This window comes from Hyperolius riggenbachi, unplaced genomic scaffold, assembly GCF_040937935.1.
Source record: "Hyperolius riggenbachi isolate aHypRig1 unplaced genomic scaffold, aHypRig1.pri scaffold_164, whole genome shotgun sequence".
Taxonomy (NCBI): Eukaryota; Metazoa; Chordata; class Amphibia; order Anura; family Hyperoliidae; genus Hyperolius; species Hyperolius riggenbachi.
In genome coordinates this window covers 45,778-63,539 of record NW_027152375.1, presented here as the reverse complement: position 1 = coordinate 63,539, position 17,762 = coordinate 45,778, and the positions used below count along the sequence as shown (strand labels likewise).

At 46.3% G+C, this 17,762-nt stretch overlaps 1 protein-coding gene across 1 annotated transcript in view; it reads right to left on the bottom strand.

Moving 5' to 3' along the window:
- Window positions 1–358: 358 nt before the first annotated feature.
- LOC137543682 (probable peptidyl-tRNA hydrolase 2) overlaps window positions 359–17,762 on the bottom strand; it is a 31,804-nt gene continuing 14,400 nt past the window's right edge. Inside the window, exons 6-7 of the mRNA XM_068264804.1 lie at window positions 14,137–14,251; window positions 359–2,439 (exon numbers count right to left, since the gene is read on the bottom strand). Of these exons, the coding sequence (XP_068120905.1) occupies window positions 2,350–2,439; window positions 14,137–14,251 (205 nt within the window). The 3' untranslated portion in view covers window positions 359–2,349. The remainder of the gene's footprint in view (window positions 2,440–14,136; window positions 14,252–17,762) is intronic.

Below are 17,762 nucleotides of genomic sequence, written 5' to 3'. Positions count from 1 at the left end.
CTTAACAACTAACAGTGAGAGCTGGAGGCTTGCTACAACTTGGCCTTTCTTCAGAAAATGGAGACTAGGGATGATCAATGATATGCAAATACTAGAGTTTATGCTAATTTATGTAAAATTGTATGCAAATATATGCAGCTTGAAAATGGACCAATCAAGTCCCACCCAGGTTTAAATTGATTGGTCCAATTTCAAGTTGCATTATTTGCATAAAATGTTCATAAATTTGCATAAACTCTGTAGTATTTGCATGTAATTGATCATCCCTAGTGGAGACCTGCCAGAACTTGGCCTGCCTCCAGATAAGGGCTGGTTCAGACGGGCGTTTTTGTGGCGTTTAACGCAGCGTTTTTTGGGATCTACTGCCATCCCATGCAAGTGAATGGGAGCGTTTAGAGCTGGCTTTTGCAGGCTTTCATGAAAGCCTGGCAGTAGATCCCAGTGTTGCGTCTAGTCTCAAAAGCAACATGCTGCTTTCAGAGGCAGTAAACGCCAGGAAACAATAGCAGAGACCAGAACTGCTAGCCTTGAACGCTTTTCAAAAGCTTTCAAAAGCTAGCTTTTAAACGCTGGCGTTTGAACGCAATGCCAAGCAAAAGCTCAGCAGACGCCCGTGTGAACCAGCCCTAAAGGAGACCTGCCAGAACTTGGCCTGCCTCCAGATAAAGGAGACCTGCCAGAACTTGGCCTGCCTCCAGATAAAGGAGACCTGCCAGAACTTGGCCTGCCTCCAGATAAAGGAGACCTGCCAGAACTTGGCCTGCCTCCAGATAAAGGAGACCTGCCAGAACTTGGCCTTCCTTCAGATAAAGGAGACCTGCCAGAACTTGGCCTTCCTTCAGATAAAGGAGACCTGCCAGAACCCGGCCTGCCTTCAGAAAAAAGAGGCCTGCCTTCAGAAAAAGGAGACCTGCCTTCAGAAAAAGGAGACCTGCCAGAACTTGTCCTGCCTTCAGAAAGTGGAGACCTGCCTTCAGAAAGCTGAGACCCGCCAGAACTTGGCCTGCCTTCAGATAAAGGAGACCTGCCAGAACTTGGCCTGCCTGCAGAAAGTGGAGACCTGCCAGATCTAAGCCTTCCTTAAAGAGACTAACAAAATATTCAGCCTTATTTCTTCTATCCTATAAGTTTCTTTGCCTGTTCTAATGTGCTCTGGCTTACTGCAGCCTTTCCTAATTGCACAGTGGCTGTGTTATCTCGGTCATATGATCTAATCTATTTCCTTCTGTGGGCTTGAATGTGTGGAATGTGCAGGGCTGCTTGTGATTGGATAGAAGCGATACACACCCTCTTCAGGCCTCCTGCAGGCTCTGTATGACTCACACACTCTGCTTATGTGAGCCTATCACAAGCTGGTTAGTTTGTTTGTAAACACTGCCTAAAACTAGTAAATACAAGCCAGGATTGCAGCAGAGAGTGGCAGAAACAGCACAGAGGGGCCCAGGAGAACATAATGAATAGAATGGTATGCTTTTGCTGTAAAAATTTTAGAGTACAGATTCTCTTTAAGAAAATGGAGATCTGACAGAACTTTGCCTTCCTTCAGAAAGTGGATCAAATAGAGTGATAAGCTGCACAGGAAAGCTAGAAATGTGCCTTCCTTCAAAAAATGGAGGAGACCTGCCAGAACTTGGGCTTTCTTCAGAAAGTAGAGACATGCATCCCGACATGAATGTTGGATGGCAGCCTCCATATGAAGTTAAGATTTATACAGGTACAAGCAGTTAACTCTCTTTTAACACCTGTTCGGAAACAGGTTTCCCTAGGTAAAACAAAAAAAAAAACAAAAAAAGTTTTGTAAACTTGGTGGTTTGAATGAGTTATGCACACAAGCGCATGCCACATGCTTAGCCATTGACCATACGCATCAATGCAATCAAACCAAACTTGCTTTGAAACAAGGACACACATCACTACAGCAGTATGCATTACCTCCATGGGCTCCAGCTCACTGGATTGGTTCACTGCTTACCTGTGGAGGGGAGGAGCATGGAATAATCTGTGGGGAATCTCACAAGTGTAAAGGGGCCCACAGATTTTGTTACACAGTCACGGGGGCCTCTATGATAACACACTACAAGTGGTACGAACGAAGACGGACGGCAGCTCACATTCCACTAGTGCTGCTTATTAGCACTTTCACTAGCTACTTCTCTCGTTGGTGCAGTTCCATATTGCGGGAGGAGTGGTGATGGAGCGCTTCCTGCTGGCGCGGTTCAGTCAAGACAAATCCTGCAGCTTTCCCCGACCTCTCCGCAGAAGTCGTAGTTCACAGAGTTTAAGGAGGAAGCGTTGGCTAACATCTTGAGGGCCTTCCTACCAGCAGCTTCCTGCTTATCCTGCCAGTCTTCAGTTCAGCAGCTTCAATTTGCCAGTCACCTTGTTGACAGTCTCCTCCTCTCCCATGATGCTGAGGACAGTATGCGAGCCAGAGGCTATCTGGAAAGATAAAAACACACAAAAGGACATTTTACAAATTTCTTAAAAGGAACTCGGAGTAACAAACCCAGCAGGGCACCCTCACCACCGACCTGGCAAAGCGACACCTGACAGGTCCCCAATGAACACATCAAGGACTGAGTATCCCTGTACAAATGGCAGCTTCAATTTTAATAGGGGAGGGAAGGAGGTTCACCAAAAAGTATAACACACTTAGGCTCCCTGCACACTGCAAATCCGTTTTGCGGTTCCGATTTAGTTTCCGATTCAGATTTGCAATTCTGATTTTCCCTGAATGCAATCAACAGAAAAGCGGAGGAAAAAACGCAGCATGCAGTAACGATTAAAAATCGGAATCATATGTAAAATCCGATTAAAAATCGGAATCGTATGCAGTGTGCAGGGAGCATTAACCCGCTCCCTCAGGTCATTAAAGTGCCATAGGACAAGTATTGCACGGCTTGGACAGGCACTACTTACTGACCACCGAGGAAGTTGGTTGACTCCGGTGAAGCGAGTTGTCGGTTTTCTATAAATAAGTTACCTCTGTTTACCCTAAACTATGTGGAATCCTGAGGCAAGTTCCTGTAACGTTTTGAACAGGTTTTAAATGATTTATACTTTTTAGCGCCATTTCCTCCCTCCCAAGTTGCATTACAACCTCCTACAGGGCGATTATCAGTTTGGGCTGCTAACAATCTCCCATTGGTGACCCTAACAACACTTTTTCTGGAGAACGACCTAACCATTCACTATAAAGATCTGCATATCTAAAATGATGCAAAAAAAAAGGCTCTTTGAATTACTCCTGCTTTGCCATTCTGAAGTCCTGCGCGCAGTGCATCGGATCAAATGGGGTGAAAAGCAGGAGGGTCGGGGCTCTTCCTATTGGCTCTCTGCTCTTTATGGTCTGTCAATGCTATTGCATTCCATTTATTGAAAAATTTATATAGCGCCGACATATTATGCAGTGCTGTACAGAGTATATTGGTTTTTTCAAACTTTTGATAATTTACCTCATGGGTAAAATCTAATTTTGAATTCACTAAGGTGTCATAGATTTATCAAATGTTTTATTGATAAAAGGTTCAATAAATCTATAACACCTTAGTGAAATCAAAATTAGATTTTACTTGTCAAGTATATTATCAAACATTTGATAAAGCTTAGTGAATTGAGGCCATTGTCTTGTCACTAACTGTCCCTCAGAGGTGCTCACAATCTAGCCCCTACCATAGTCATATCTAAGCATTTATCAGTCTTGGGCCAATTTAGGGGGCATTGGGAAGCCTCCCCGTGGCGCTCCTGGATAGTGCTTATGTGGCATGAACTAACTCCCGCAAGGCGACAGCTTTGCGGTATTCGTTTTTTGACCCTGCATAGTTTGGCGTGCGAAAGCAAATGCATATTTGCATGAGTATTGCCTCATGAATAGCAAATTGAGGCAGATTTGCAGAGCCAGACTTGCTAGGGTTAAGACTTGGTGTTAGAGCACGCATACATTTTCTTCAGGTAAGCATTTTTTGTAGTTGTAACCTTTGGAGGCAGGTGGAAGATGGCTTGCTCTGGTGGTGTGAGCCCTGGAGTGAGTTGTTTGCACCTGTCCCCCCCCCCCCCCCCTCTGGAGTGTTGTGTGTGAGCCAGCCCTGAGCTCTAAAGCTTGGGGTGACCCATGCTTCACTCCTTTCTCATGTGGTGCCCCCAAGTTAATGCGCATGAAGCAGAACGCAATGGACGTTAAGGTAAGTGCCTCATTTTAATATTGGGAGGTTGGAGCGGACGGCTCCCCCCGGCGCTGGCCACGCTTGGGGGGGGGGGGGTCGCCTGCACCACCCAGCCTCCCCCTCCGGGGTACAGCTGCGGTTCCCAGGCGGTGAGAGTGCCTGGGACCCCGCGGTTCCCCCGGTTGCATGGGGGCATTGGGAAGCCTCCCCGTGGCGCTCCTGGATAGTGCTTATGTGGCATGAACTAATTCCCGCAGGGCGACCGCTTTGCGGTATTGGTTTTTTGACCCTGCATAGTTTGGCATGTGAAAGCAAATGCATATTTGCATGAGTATTGCCTCATGAATAGCCAATTGAGCCAGATTTGCAGAGCCAGACTTGCTAGGGTTAAGGGCCTTTTTCCACTAGCCTGCGATTTGCGATTTGCTTCTGATCGCAAATCGCAAGGTACATTAAACTAATGGAAACTGCAGCAGCAATTTCCATTAGTGCAATCCGATTGCGATGCGATTTTGGTCAAAGCGCAATCGTCATCCTGCCGCGTTTTGTATGCGATTGAGCTGTACTATAATGAGTATAGTAGCTCAATCGCAATCGCTATCGCATGGTGGAAATTGAAACGCGATTGCGATCGCGATCGGAATCGCGATCGCATTTCATAGTGGAAAAGAGCCCTTAGACTTGGTGTTAGAGCACGCATAAATTTTCTTCAGGTAACCAATTTAGGGGGAAGCCAATTAACTTATATGTATGTTTTGGGGTTGTGGGAGAAAACCGGAGTGCCTGTAGGAAACCCACGCAGACACGGGGAGAATATACAAACTCCTTGCAGGTGTTGACCTGGCTGGGATTCAAACCGGGCACCCAGTGCTGAAAGGCGAGAGCGCTAACCACTATGCCACCGTGCTGCCCATTTGCTTGTTTCTGACAGATCAGAGCAGGAGGAAAATACTGAACATCTCTTGGCTTTACCCCATGCTCAAATCTTTGTGAAATGACATTTACTGACCTGTGTTGAGGTATTTATGAGGTATTTACTGCACAAGTCAGTCATTTACCTCGCTGGATGGTAACTTCAGCTTGCCATGAATGGACATTGCACTAAATGTTTGTTAAAGTCATCTGTTTTCTGCATTACCCCATGCGTTAATGCTTTGTGAACTAAAACCAAAGCGCTCCTTTGGGGGTGTAGGATGGAGGGAGAAAGCGGGAGGGTGCAGAGTTTGCCGGCGGTGCATGTTTAACCTCTCCGCAGGGTAGCAGCAGCCTCTGCGGCTTCTGTGCACAGTTCCATTTCGGGTGGGAGTTGGCGATGTGACATCAGTGAAGCTGAGCGCTAGCTTTGCTATACGAGTGGATTTTTATCCAAATAGCACGTGTTCCTGTTCGGAAGTTCTGAAATGCTGAAGCGGTTTTTTTTTTTTTTGCACTCTTGCTAATTAACCACTTGAGGACCACAGTCTTTCTACCCCTTAAGGACCGGCCACTTTTTTTCCATTCAGACCACTGCAGCTTTCACGGTTTATTGCTCGCTCATACAACCTACCACCTAAATGATTTTTGGCTCCTTTTCTTGTCACTAATAAAGCTTTCTTTTGGTGCTATTTGATTGCTCCTGCGATTTTTACTTTTTATTATATTCATCAAAAAAGACATGAATTTTGGCAAAAAAAATGTTTTTTTTAACTTTCTGTGCTGACAATTTTCAAATAAAGTAAAATTTCTGTATACATGCAGCGCGAAAAATGTGGACAAACATGTTTTTGATAAAAAAAAAAAACCATTCAGTGTATATTTATTGGTTTGGGTTATAGCGTTTACAAACTATGGTGCAAAAAGTGAATTTTGCCATTTTCAAGCATCTATGACTTTTCTGACCCCCTGTCATGTTTCATGAGGGGCTAGAATTCCAGGATAGTATAAATACCCCCCAAATGACCCCATTTTGGAAAGAAGACATCCCAAAGTATTCACTGAGAGGCATAGTGAGTTCATAGAAGATATTATTTTTTGTCACAAGTAAGCGGAAAATGACACTTTGTGACAAAAAAAAAGAAAAAAAAAAAGAATCCATTTCTTCTAACTTGCGACAAAAAAAAATGAAATCTGCCACGGACTCACCATGCCCCTCTCTGAATACCTTGAAGTGTCTACTTTCCAAAATGGGGTCATTTGTGGGGTGTGTTTACTGTCCTCGCATTTTGGGGGGTGCTAATTTGTAAGCACCCCTGTAAAGCCTAAAGGTGCTCATTGGACTTTGGGCCCCTTAGCGCAGTTAGGCTGCAAAAAAGTGCCACACATGTGGTATTGCCGTACTCAAGAGAAGTAGTAGAATGTGTTTTGGGGTGTATTTTTACACATACCCATGCTGGGTGGGAGAAATATCTCTGTAAATGACAATTTTTTCATTTTTTTTACACACAATTGTCCATTTACAGAGTTATTTCTCCCACCCAGCATGGGTATGTGTAAAAATACACCCCAAAACACATTGTACTACTTCTCCCGAGTACGGCGATACCACGTGTGTGGCACTTTTTTGCACCCTAACTGCGCTAAAGGGCCCAAAGTCCAATGAGTACCTTTAGGATTTCACAAGTCATTTTGCGGAATTTGATTTCCAGACTACTCCTCACGGTTTAGGGCCCCTAAAATGCCAGGGCAGTATAGGAACCCCATAAATGACCCCATTTTAGAAAGAAGACACCCCAAGGTATTCCTTAGCGGAAAATTGATTTTTATTGTTTTTTTCACAAAGTGTCATTTTCCACTAACTTGTGACAAAAAATAAAATCTTCTATGAACTCACCATACTCCTAACGGAATACCTTGAGGTGTCTTCTTTCTAAAATGGGGTCATTTGTGGGGTTCCTATACTGCCCTGGCATTTTAGGGGCCCTAAACCGTGAGGAGTAGTCTTGAAACCAAATGTCGCAAAATGACCTGTGAAATCCTAAAGGTACTCATTGGACTTTGGGCCCCTTAGCGTACTTAGGGTGTAAAAAAGTGCCACACATGTGGTACCGCCGTACTCAGGAGAAGTAGTATAATGTGTTTTGGGGTGTATTTTTACACATACCCATACTAAGTGGGAGAAATATCTCTGTAAATGACAATTGTTTGATTTGTTTTACACACAATTGACCATTTACATAGAAATTTCTCCCACCCAGCATGGGTATGTGTAAAAATACACCCCAAAACACATTATACTACTTTTCCTGAGTACGGCGGTACCACATGTGTGACACTTTTTTGCAGCCTAGGTGCGCTAAGGGGCCCAACGTCCTATTCACGGGTCATTTTGAGGCATTTGTTTTCTAGACTACTCCTCGCGGTTTAGGGCCCCTAAAATGCCAGGGCAGTATAGGAACCCCACAAGTGACCCCATTTTAGAAAGAAGACACCCCAAGGTATTCTGTTAGGTGTATGGCGAGTTCATAGAAGATTTTATTTTTTATCACAAGTTAGTGAAAAATGACACTTTGTGAAAAAAACCCAATAAAAATCAATTTCCGCTAACTTTTGACAAAAAATAAAATCTTCTATGAACTCGTCATACACCTAACAGAATACCTTGGGGTGTCTTTTTTTCTAAAATGGGGTCACTTGTGGGGTTCCTATACCGCCCTGGCATTTTACGGGCCCAAAACCGTGAGTAGTCTGGAAACCAAATGTCTCAAAATGACTGTTCAGGGGTATAAGCATCTGCAAATTTTGATGACAGGTGGTCTATGAGGGGGCGAATTTTGTGGAACCGGTCATAAGCAGGGTGGCCTTTTAGATGACAGGTTGTATTGGGCCTGATCTGATGGATAGGAGTGCTAGGGGGGTGACAGGAGGTGATTGATGGGTGTCTCAGGGGGTGGTTAGAGGGGAAAATAGATGCAATCAATGCACTGGGGAGGTGATCGGAAGGGAGTCTGAGGGGGATCTGAGGGTTTGGCCGAGTGATCAGGAGCCCACACGGGGCAAATTAGGGCCTGATCTGATGGGTAGGTGTGCTAGGGGGTGACAGGAGGTGATTGATGGGTGTCTCAAGGTGTGATTAGAGGGGGGAATAGATGCAAGCAATGCACTGGCGAGGTGATCAGGGCTGGGGTCTGAGGGCATTCTGAGGGTGTGGGCGGGTGATTGAGTGCCCTAGGGGCAGATAGGGGTCTAATCTGATAGGTAGCAGTGACAGGGGGTGATTGATGGGTAATTAGTGGGTGTTTAGGGTAGAGAACAGATGTGAACACTGCACTTGGGAGGTGATCGGACGTCGGATCTGCGGGCGATCTATTGGTGTGGGTGGGTGATCAGATTGCCCGCAAGGGGCAGGTTAGGGGCTGATTGATGGGTGGCAGTGACAGCGGGTGATTGATGGGTGGCAGTGACAGGGGGTGATTGATGGGTGATTGATAGGTGATTGACAGGTGATCAGTGGGTTATTACAGGGAAGGACAGATGTAAATAATGCCCTGGCGAATTGATAAGGGGGGGTCTGAGGGCAATCTGAGCGTGTAGGCGGGTGATTGGGTGCCCGCAAGGGGCAGATTAGGATCTGATGGGTAACAGTGACAGGTGGTGATAGGGGGTGATTGATGGGTAATTAGTGGGTGTTTAGAGGAGAGAATAGATGGAAACACTGCGCTTGGGTGGTGATCTGATGTCGGATCTGCGGGCGATCTATTGGTGTGGGTGGGTGATCAGTTTGCCCGCAAGGGGCAGGTTAGGGGCTGATTGTTGGGTGGCAGTGACAGGGGGTGATTGATGGGTGATAGGCAGGTGATTGACAGGTGATCAGTGGGTTATTACAGGGAAGGACAGATGTAATTAATGCACTGGTGAATTGATAAGGGGGGGGGGGGGGGTCTGAGGGCAATCTGAGCGTGTGGGCGGGTGATTGGGTGCCCGCAAGGGGCAGCTTAGGGTCTGATCTGATAGGTAACAGTGACAGGTGGTGATAGGGGGTGATTGATGGGTGATTGATGGGTAATTAGTGGGTGTTTAGAGAAGATAACAGATGTAAACAATACATTTGGGAGGTAATCTGACGGCGGGTTTGCGGGCGATCTAATGGTGTGGGTGGGTGATCAGATTGCCCGCAAGGGGCAGGTTAGGGGCTGATTGATGGGTGGCAGTGACAGGGGGTGACAGGGGGTGATTGATGGGTGATAGGTGATTGGCAGGTGATTGACAGGTGATCAGTGGGTTATTACAGGGAAGAACAGATGTAATTAATGCACTGGCGAATTGATAAGGGGGGGTCAGAGGGCAATCTGAGCGTGTTGGCGGGTGATTGGGTGCCCGCAATGGGCAGATTAGGGTCTGATCTGATAGGTAAAAGTGACAGGTGGTGATAGGGGGTGATTGATGGGTGATTGATGGGTAATTAGTGGGTGTTTAGAGGAGAGAATAGATGTAAACAATGGATTTGGGAGGTGATCTGATGTCGGATCTGCGGGCGATCTATTGGTGTGGGTGGGTGATCAGATTGCCCGCAAGGGGCAGGTTAGGGGCTGATTGTTGGGTGGCAGTGACAGGGGGTGATCGATGGGTGATTGATGGGTGATTGACGGGTGATTGACAGGTTATCAGGGAAGATAGATGCATACAGTACACAGGGGGGGGGGGGTCTGGGGGGGGGGTCTGGGGAGAATCTGAGGGGTGGGGGGTGATCAGGAGGGGGCAGGGGGCAGGGGGGGGGATAAAAAAAAAATAGCGTTGACAGATAGTGACAGGGAGTGATTGATGGGTTATTAGGGGGGTGATTGGGTGCAAACAGGGGTCTGGGGGGTGGGCAGGGGGGGGTCTGAGGGGTGCTGTGGGCGATTAGTGGGCGGGGGGGGGGCAGATCAGTGTGTTTGGGAGCAGACTAGGGTGGCTGCAGCCTGCCCTGGTGGTCCCTCGGACACTGGGACCACCAGGGCAGGAGGCAGCCTGTATAATACACTTTGTATACATTACAAAGTGTATTATACACTTTGTAGCGGCGATCGCGGGGTTAACATCCCGCCGGCGCTTCCGTATGGCCGGCGGGATGTTACGGCGGGTGGGCGGAGCCAGTTGCCGGGGGAAGCGCGCGTCATCAATGACGCGATCGCTCCCCCGGCATGCCTAAAGGACGCGCCGCCTGAAGGCGTATTGCGGTCCTTTAGGCGTCCACTTTGCCGCCGCCCATGGGCTGTGGGCGGTCGGCAAGTGGTTAAATGCCTGCATACCAATGGCACGCATATGGAATATGCACATAATTAAAAAGCGCATTTATTATAAAAGTGTTGATCTAAAAATTTTTACACAGGGTAGGAAAAAAATAAAAACAAAAGCTGCGAGATTTAACAGTTCAAAATGTGCTAATTGGGTTAAAAAAATAAAAAATCCCCCTGAACCGTGACATAACGGACCTGGAGCTCAAATGAGAAATGACATGGCACAGAGATGTGTTCGCCGCTGCTGGTATCCAGAGGGTTAAATATACACAGCCAACTCAATGTCTAACAAATGCTCTGCACTCTCGTCCACCAACACGCACTGACATGCAGAGGGGAAAGGACGATGTACGACAGGTGTATGGTAAGGTTTTAAATTATCACCCGGAAGTTATTATGGTGTATGGGTGCAATTTCATCAGTGTCATAATTGGTGACTAAAGTGTGAGGCCAGTTCCACACTGCCTGGAGGCCGCTCCGCCAAAAACAGCCTTCGGGGATTACCACCTTAAAGGGAACCTAAACTGAGAAGGATATGGATTTTTCCTTTGAAAGTAATACCAGTTGCCTGACTCTCCTGCTGATCCTGTATTTCTAATCCTTTCAGCCATAGCCCCTGAACAAGCATGCAGATCAGATTCTCTGACTAAAGTCAGACTGGATTAGCTGCATGCTTGTTTCAGGTTTGTGATCCAGCCACTACTGCAGCCAAAGAGATCAGCAGGACTGCCAGGCAACTGGTATTGTTTAGAAGGAAACATCCATATACCTCTCAGTTTAGGGGACAAACAGTAGCTCGTCAGTATCTTGAATAGTGCCTCTGAGAGGCGCTATTCGTGCTACTGACGAGCTACTGTTTGTCCCCTATCCCAGTGATGGCTAACCTTGGCACTCCAGCTGTGGTGGAACTACAAGTCCCACGAGGCATTGCAACACTCTGACAGCTCTAAGCATAACTCAGGGAGGCAGAGGCATTATGGGATTTGTAGGTTTGTCACAGCTGGAGTGCCAAGGTTAGCCATCACTGCCCTATCTTATTGCCTGAAGAAGCGGGCTGTGCCTGCGAAACGCGTTGCATCTTTTGGGGTACCAATAATACATTTATTTGTTTAATTCAGACAGCATTTTGAGTCTGCTTTCCAGAGGCAAGTCCACCACTGCCTCCCAGCAAATTTTAAAACTTTTGTTGCCTTTTATCCTGCTGGCGCCTCTGTTCTCTTACGATAACTCACTTCAGTTGTCCTTTACTATGCGGTAATCCCAGTCTGGCAGCCGGCCAAGCAGGAAGAGACACACTTGCTGTGGCCAAAGCGATCACGTGTGGTAAAACGTATTGCTAAAAAACGCTTCCGCAAAGTGTAAAACTTGCGCCAGGCATTTAAAAGAACAAGCGTTGCCATAGACTTGCACAAATTCTGGTCCACCACAGAGCCAGGCAGTAACGTAGGTTTGCCCTCGAGTCAGGGATGCGGCCAAACTGTCACTTGCGTGGCAACGTGCTGCGTCGGTATGAAAAGGCCCCATAGACTTACATTGCCCTAGCGGTGGGCTGCAGTAGAAATGCTGCCACTGTGAAAAGGCTCTGAGGCTCACAGTGTGATAAAGTCTGCCATCGCTATGACAGCAGAGCGAGTGGGCTGCAGCGATGGGAGCGGCAGGCTAATTGAAATCTACACACTGGCAGGCATAACAGGTCATATATTACCATTAGCGCGGTCCGGAAGCTGTTAAGTAGCCAAATATGTGCATCACTACTGCTTTCCTTCTGGTTGTATTTATGTACTTAATATATAAAGTCAGCGCAGGTCTATAGTAATACAGCTTTCATCATTTTTTGGTATACATTTTTTGGGAAGGCGACAGGCGGCACCATTTTATTTGAGGTCTTCTATTGACCATTTTATGCGCGCTACTTTTTCGGGGTTCCCAGTGCACGGGCCCCGTATGTGAGTTTTCCTTTATCCTTGTTTTTAATTGTTTTACTTGTTATGTAATAAAGACGGTTTACACTTAGATGTGCCGTACATCTCTTTCATGTCACTATCCTACTGGACTCCCCTTTGGTGAGTCTCTGCGATCTCAGGATATCTACTATATTCCGGAGGAATCTGTAGTGTGCAACATCGCTGGTGAAACGACACCATTTGAAAGTTCTGCGGGCCACCTATCAAATTCGTTTACAACCTTATAATGTGGGTTGTTGGAATCTGGTAAGCCTTGCTTCTTTACCCTTTTGTTCGAAGATATTGTATACCAAAAAATGATGAAAGCTGTATTACTATAGACCTGCGCTGACTTTATATATTCATTGCTTGTGTGGACTTTTGGACATTGTCCTTCTCGGCTGCGGTCGCCTTCTGCCTTGGCGCTGACACTTGTTTTTTATTTTTGTATTTATGTACTTGCATTTTATCTCTTAAGATATTTTCATCCTGTTTTATTCACAGCAATTATAGTGTTACTGTATATACTCGCTTATAAGCCTAATTTTTCAGCACAAAAAAAATGTGCCCAAAAAAAAAGTTACCCCCTCGGCTTATATGCGAGTCAGCGGAGCAGAACGGATGGTGGAGCAGGTTCTGTTACTGGCAGAGGTGCATAAGGATCGTGCATTAGTGATCTTGCTCTTACCAGCTGGCTCTTTGCTGTGTCTGTGCCCCCATCCCCTGCAACATGGTGTGCAGAGTGCGCTGCTCAAGACTACCCGTGTCCCCTGGCTTGTGAATCAGAGCGTGCAACCAACGTGTCAATTGTCAATGTAATGATAAGGGATTCTTCTTGTGTGGCGATTGCTGTGCCTCATATCTATTACATCATCTAGTGGCATCTTAAGACACAGCTGTATCATCCTTGGGGCACATCTGGCAATAGGGAGGACGACTGACTCATACTGGGGGCACATCTGTCTACTATGGCGGGGACTTATACACGAGTCATTCACTTTTTCCTGATTTTGAGGGAAAGTGGGTACCTCTGCTTATACGCGGGTCGGTTTATATGAGAGTATATATGGTATATGGTTTTCTTTAATGTTTACTATGTCATTCGAAATGGGTGTATGTTCTTGATTAATCAATCCACTCAGACTGCATGCAATCTTTACTGCAGGAACAATTGAGTCACCTCCTGCGTAAGATGCACTTCAATGTAAAATTTGTTGTATTTTCTATTCCTTTGCATTGCTTTTACACGCAGTGTTCTCCCCAGAATTTTTTTCTAACTGGGTGGTATGAAAATGTAGCCGGGTGGCATGAAAAAGTAGCCGGGTGGGGCAAGATGAGAGAATACAAGGCCAGTGCTTCTGTGCACAACTCTGCTTACAGAATAGGAGGAGGTGAGCTGATAACAGCCGGGTGCTCACCAAAACTAGCCGGGTGGAGCACCCGGCTAAAACAGCCTGGGGAGAACACTGTACACGTATCATATTTTTTTTTAAAAATAGAAAATGTGTTGCTTTTCACATAAAAAGTAGGGATGGCAGTGCTTAGGGGAACTCACAGAGAAGCATGTGATAAGCTCAGATTTGTAATGTTTTGATTTGCTGCGAGGACTTCCTGGTTTAGCACATGATCATGACCAGCAAATCAGAGCCTTACAAATCTATCAGCTGATAAAACTGATCACAAGTTTCTCTGTGAGTTCTAAGCACTGCCATCCCTAAAGGAGCAGTAAATGAATGTTTTTAGTCAATGACTCCTCCCATAACACATTCTGGATCTCCCCTTTAACCGTCAGTTTCCAAAGAGTGCAGCCATTGCTACAGAGCCATGTTACGTTACCTGGGTCCGGCCTGCGTCTTGCACCATGTATGTGGGCAGATCCAGACTTATCGCCAGGGCCTGTAGCTGCATTAGGTGGGCGGTACTGGCACCCTGGAGGACAATCTTTTTCGCTCTGTAGGAAGATCATAACACTTGTATGAAGAAGACCATTACAGAACTAAATTCTCTTTAAAGAGTACCTCCAGTCTTAATGATGGGGAGGGGGGGGGGGGGGGGGTTAGGGGATAAATAATGAACTGATTCACCATAATTTATTCTCAGATGACGCCCCGCCTTCCCTCCCTCAGGAGTGCAGCAACTGCCATGTTTCCAAAGCTCTTTGGGAAGCCTCCGCCTGCAAAGCCGTGGCTCGCCCCCAGCCACCAATTATTCCGTGGCTGCTGAGCTGGGGTGGGCCAGAGTCTCAGTAGAACCACCACCACGAGGGTCTCTTTCTTTTATACTGGATGTGCTCTTTAAACATACATGAAGTTACATGACATGCTCTGTTAACAGGTTTTTTTTTTTAAATATAATCAATGATCGGCAGCTCACACTGGTAAAACTGCGCTATAAAAAGAGCTGTCTTTATACGACAACATGAGTCAGGCTGTTCATTTTCATACTAAACACATTTTACATCCCGACTCTAGGAAATTACATTCACGGCAGTTTAGTAGGGCAGCACGGTGGCATAGTGGTTAGCGCTCTCGCCTTGCATCGCTGGGTCCCCGGTTTGAATCCCAGCCTGGTCAACATCTGCAAGGAGTTTGTATGTTCTCCCCGTGTCTGCATGAGTTTCCTCCGGGTGCTCCTGTTTCCTCACACATCTCAAAAACATACAGATAAGTTAATTGGCTTCCCCCTAAATTGGCCCTAGGCTAGGATACATACACTACACCATACATACACAGACATCTGACTACGGTAGGGACTAGATTCTGAGCCCCTCTGAGGGACAGTCAGTGACAAGATAATATACTCTGTACAGCGCTGCTGAAGATGTCAGCGCAATAGAAGTACTAAACAATAATAGTTTTAGATCGGAATCAGAACAAAAGTTAGGACCTCTCGTGTTTTCACAGCTATTTGTGACCCAGTCGAGGACATTTTCCCCACTCCTCATCCTTGGGATTACCAGATAAGATATGGACCCTCGGGTGCAAGAACCAAGAGCATTCTATAGGACAGTAAGTTTGTTAATGGAGATGATGCCTAAATGCAGAAATGGAGCTATACTCACAATGCAGGTTACCTCATAGGCTACCACTGTATAAGTAGGTGGGGAGAATAAACCTGGCCCCATTTGAGTTAAGAAGCCACTCTCTGTAGCAGATAAAATGTGGACTTATCTCCTAACAGAAGACACTGCTAAAGTGTACTAGAGCCAACGCTCAGGTACATAAAATGAGCTACTTACCTAAAGAGAGGTAAGCCGCAGGATCCTATTGAGGCTTCCCTCGGTGGTCTGCTGTCCCCTTCACTGGGCACAGCCCCCCTGAAGGCTAGCAACAAGGCATGGGTCCTCTTCTGCATTCATGACCGAGCAGTAAACGCTCGAGCATGCAGGCGCAGTAGCACAGAGCCGCGGGCTCGAGCTTCTAATCTGAAGAGGAGCCATGCGGCCACGATGTGGAAGGTCCATGCGCAGCAATGGGGCTTCCCTCTCTTCATAGTAGGTATCCGTTTTTGAGCCCGAGCTATGGCTCGGGTTCGCTTTCAAGCGGGATTGTCACCATAAAAATCAAATTTCAACAGCAACTGGTCTGAGTGTATTAAGTTGCCAATCCTGCATTCAAAACTTTTTCTGCTGTTATGGTTTGTAGTTATCACATACTTTAGGAGCACTGGCCCTTTAATAGTCAGTGCCAAACAGTTGCATGCTGGGGGTTCTTTTTATCTATATTTCTCCTCTTCCATTTATTTCCCTGCCTAGCTGCCTATCTGAAACACGATCCTCTGCTCACTTGTGTTTACAAGCAAGTATGAGGTGACTCAGCAACTGAAGGAGAAAAAAATAAAAAGTTAAGGGCAGAAATGACATCAAGATTTAGCCTCAAACTGTGGGCAAAAGCAGTGGTGCAGCCAAAGAGCTGTGGGCCCCGATGCAAGTTTTACAATGGGGCCCCCCAAGCACTCTATACATAACAATTGATACAGTGCACTAAAACCTGCCAATTTGAACTACAATGTTTGAGGTGCAAAAAGGGGATGGGGAACAGTTTGTTAATGATTACCAATATTCAAAGTATCTATAGAATGATTATTATAAGCACAGGACCAATATAGAGCTAATATTGTAGTTGAGGGAGGGCCCTTTGGCCCAAGGGCCCCGATGCGGTGAAAACCTCTGCAACCCCTATTGCTACGCCCTGGGCAAAAGATATGTTACCCACCAGGAACAGAATTCTCTTCATTTACTATATAAAATTCACTGAAATCAAAACATGGACAGTACAATACATGTTATGCAAGTAGATCAAGTATTTATCTACTTATATATGTGTTTTTTTCCCTGGCATAGTATGGCTGATCCTACTGCTTTAAAGTGAACCTAAAGTCAAATGAAAAAAAAAAACGAGATTTACTCACCTGGGGCTTCCCTCAGCCCCCTGCAGCCGATCGGTGCCCTCGCAGTCCCGCTCAGATGCTCCTGCACCCGCCGGCGAACACTTCCGGTTTGGCCATCACCGGCCGACAGGCATGGGAACGCGAGTGATTCTTTGCGTTCCCAGCCTGTATATCGCCCCCTATGCTGCTATTGCGGCCAGGAGGCCAGGTGAGTAAATCTCGTTTTTTTCATTTGACTTTAGGTTCACTTTAAAGCACAGGTGTTGAACTCCAGGCCTGGAGGGGCAGATCCATGCCAGTGTTTAGGACGGACTGAGAAAGAGGAATGTGTTCTACCTGATGGACCCCACCTTTCCTGATTCAGACCCATCAATTCATTTGAGCTGTATCAAAAATATGTGAGGACCTCGGCTCTCGATGGACCAGTTTGACATCCCTGACTTAAAAGGGAACCAAGCACCAGAAATTTTTTTAAAAAGAACTTCCCCATAAGGGAGGTTAGTAAAACAGTATGCCATTGGGGGGGGCAGGGGTTAGGGGGCACCCCATAGCTTACCTACGATAGTCACCGTAGTGCTGCAGCTGGCTGCATTTTAAAGAATCCCGCTGCAGAGCCGAGGTCCCCGCCGCAATACATGCATGTTGGGAGTTGTATGTAGGCTTCAGTACATCTCTTGCCAGGGAGATGCATGGACTACAGCTCCTGGCATGCATTGCTTTTACAGGGACAGAAGGCTACATGAGTAGCCTCCCAAACTACCCCCGCCCCCCAAGCCCCGTTTCCCTAACACTATACTGTCTTATGAGTCTACCTTCTGGGGAGGTTCATTTTTTTCTTTTCTTTTTTTTGCTGGTGCTCAGTTCCCTTTAAAGTGGACCCAAATTAAAAATACAAGATTTCAGAAATAAAATCTATTTTCTAAATTATAATAGTAAATAGCAGCCTTTTTTAGCTGCATGATGACAAATATAAAATATTTTACATTTATTGGAGGAACCCCTCCCTTCCTTTCAAATTGCCGGGATTTTTCCGGCAAACTGGTGGAGTAGATGGTGTCCGGCAATGGAGGAAT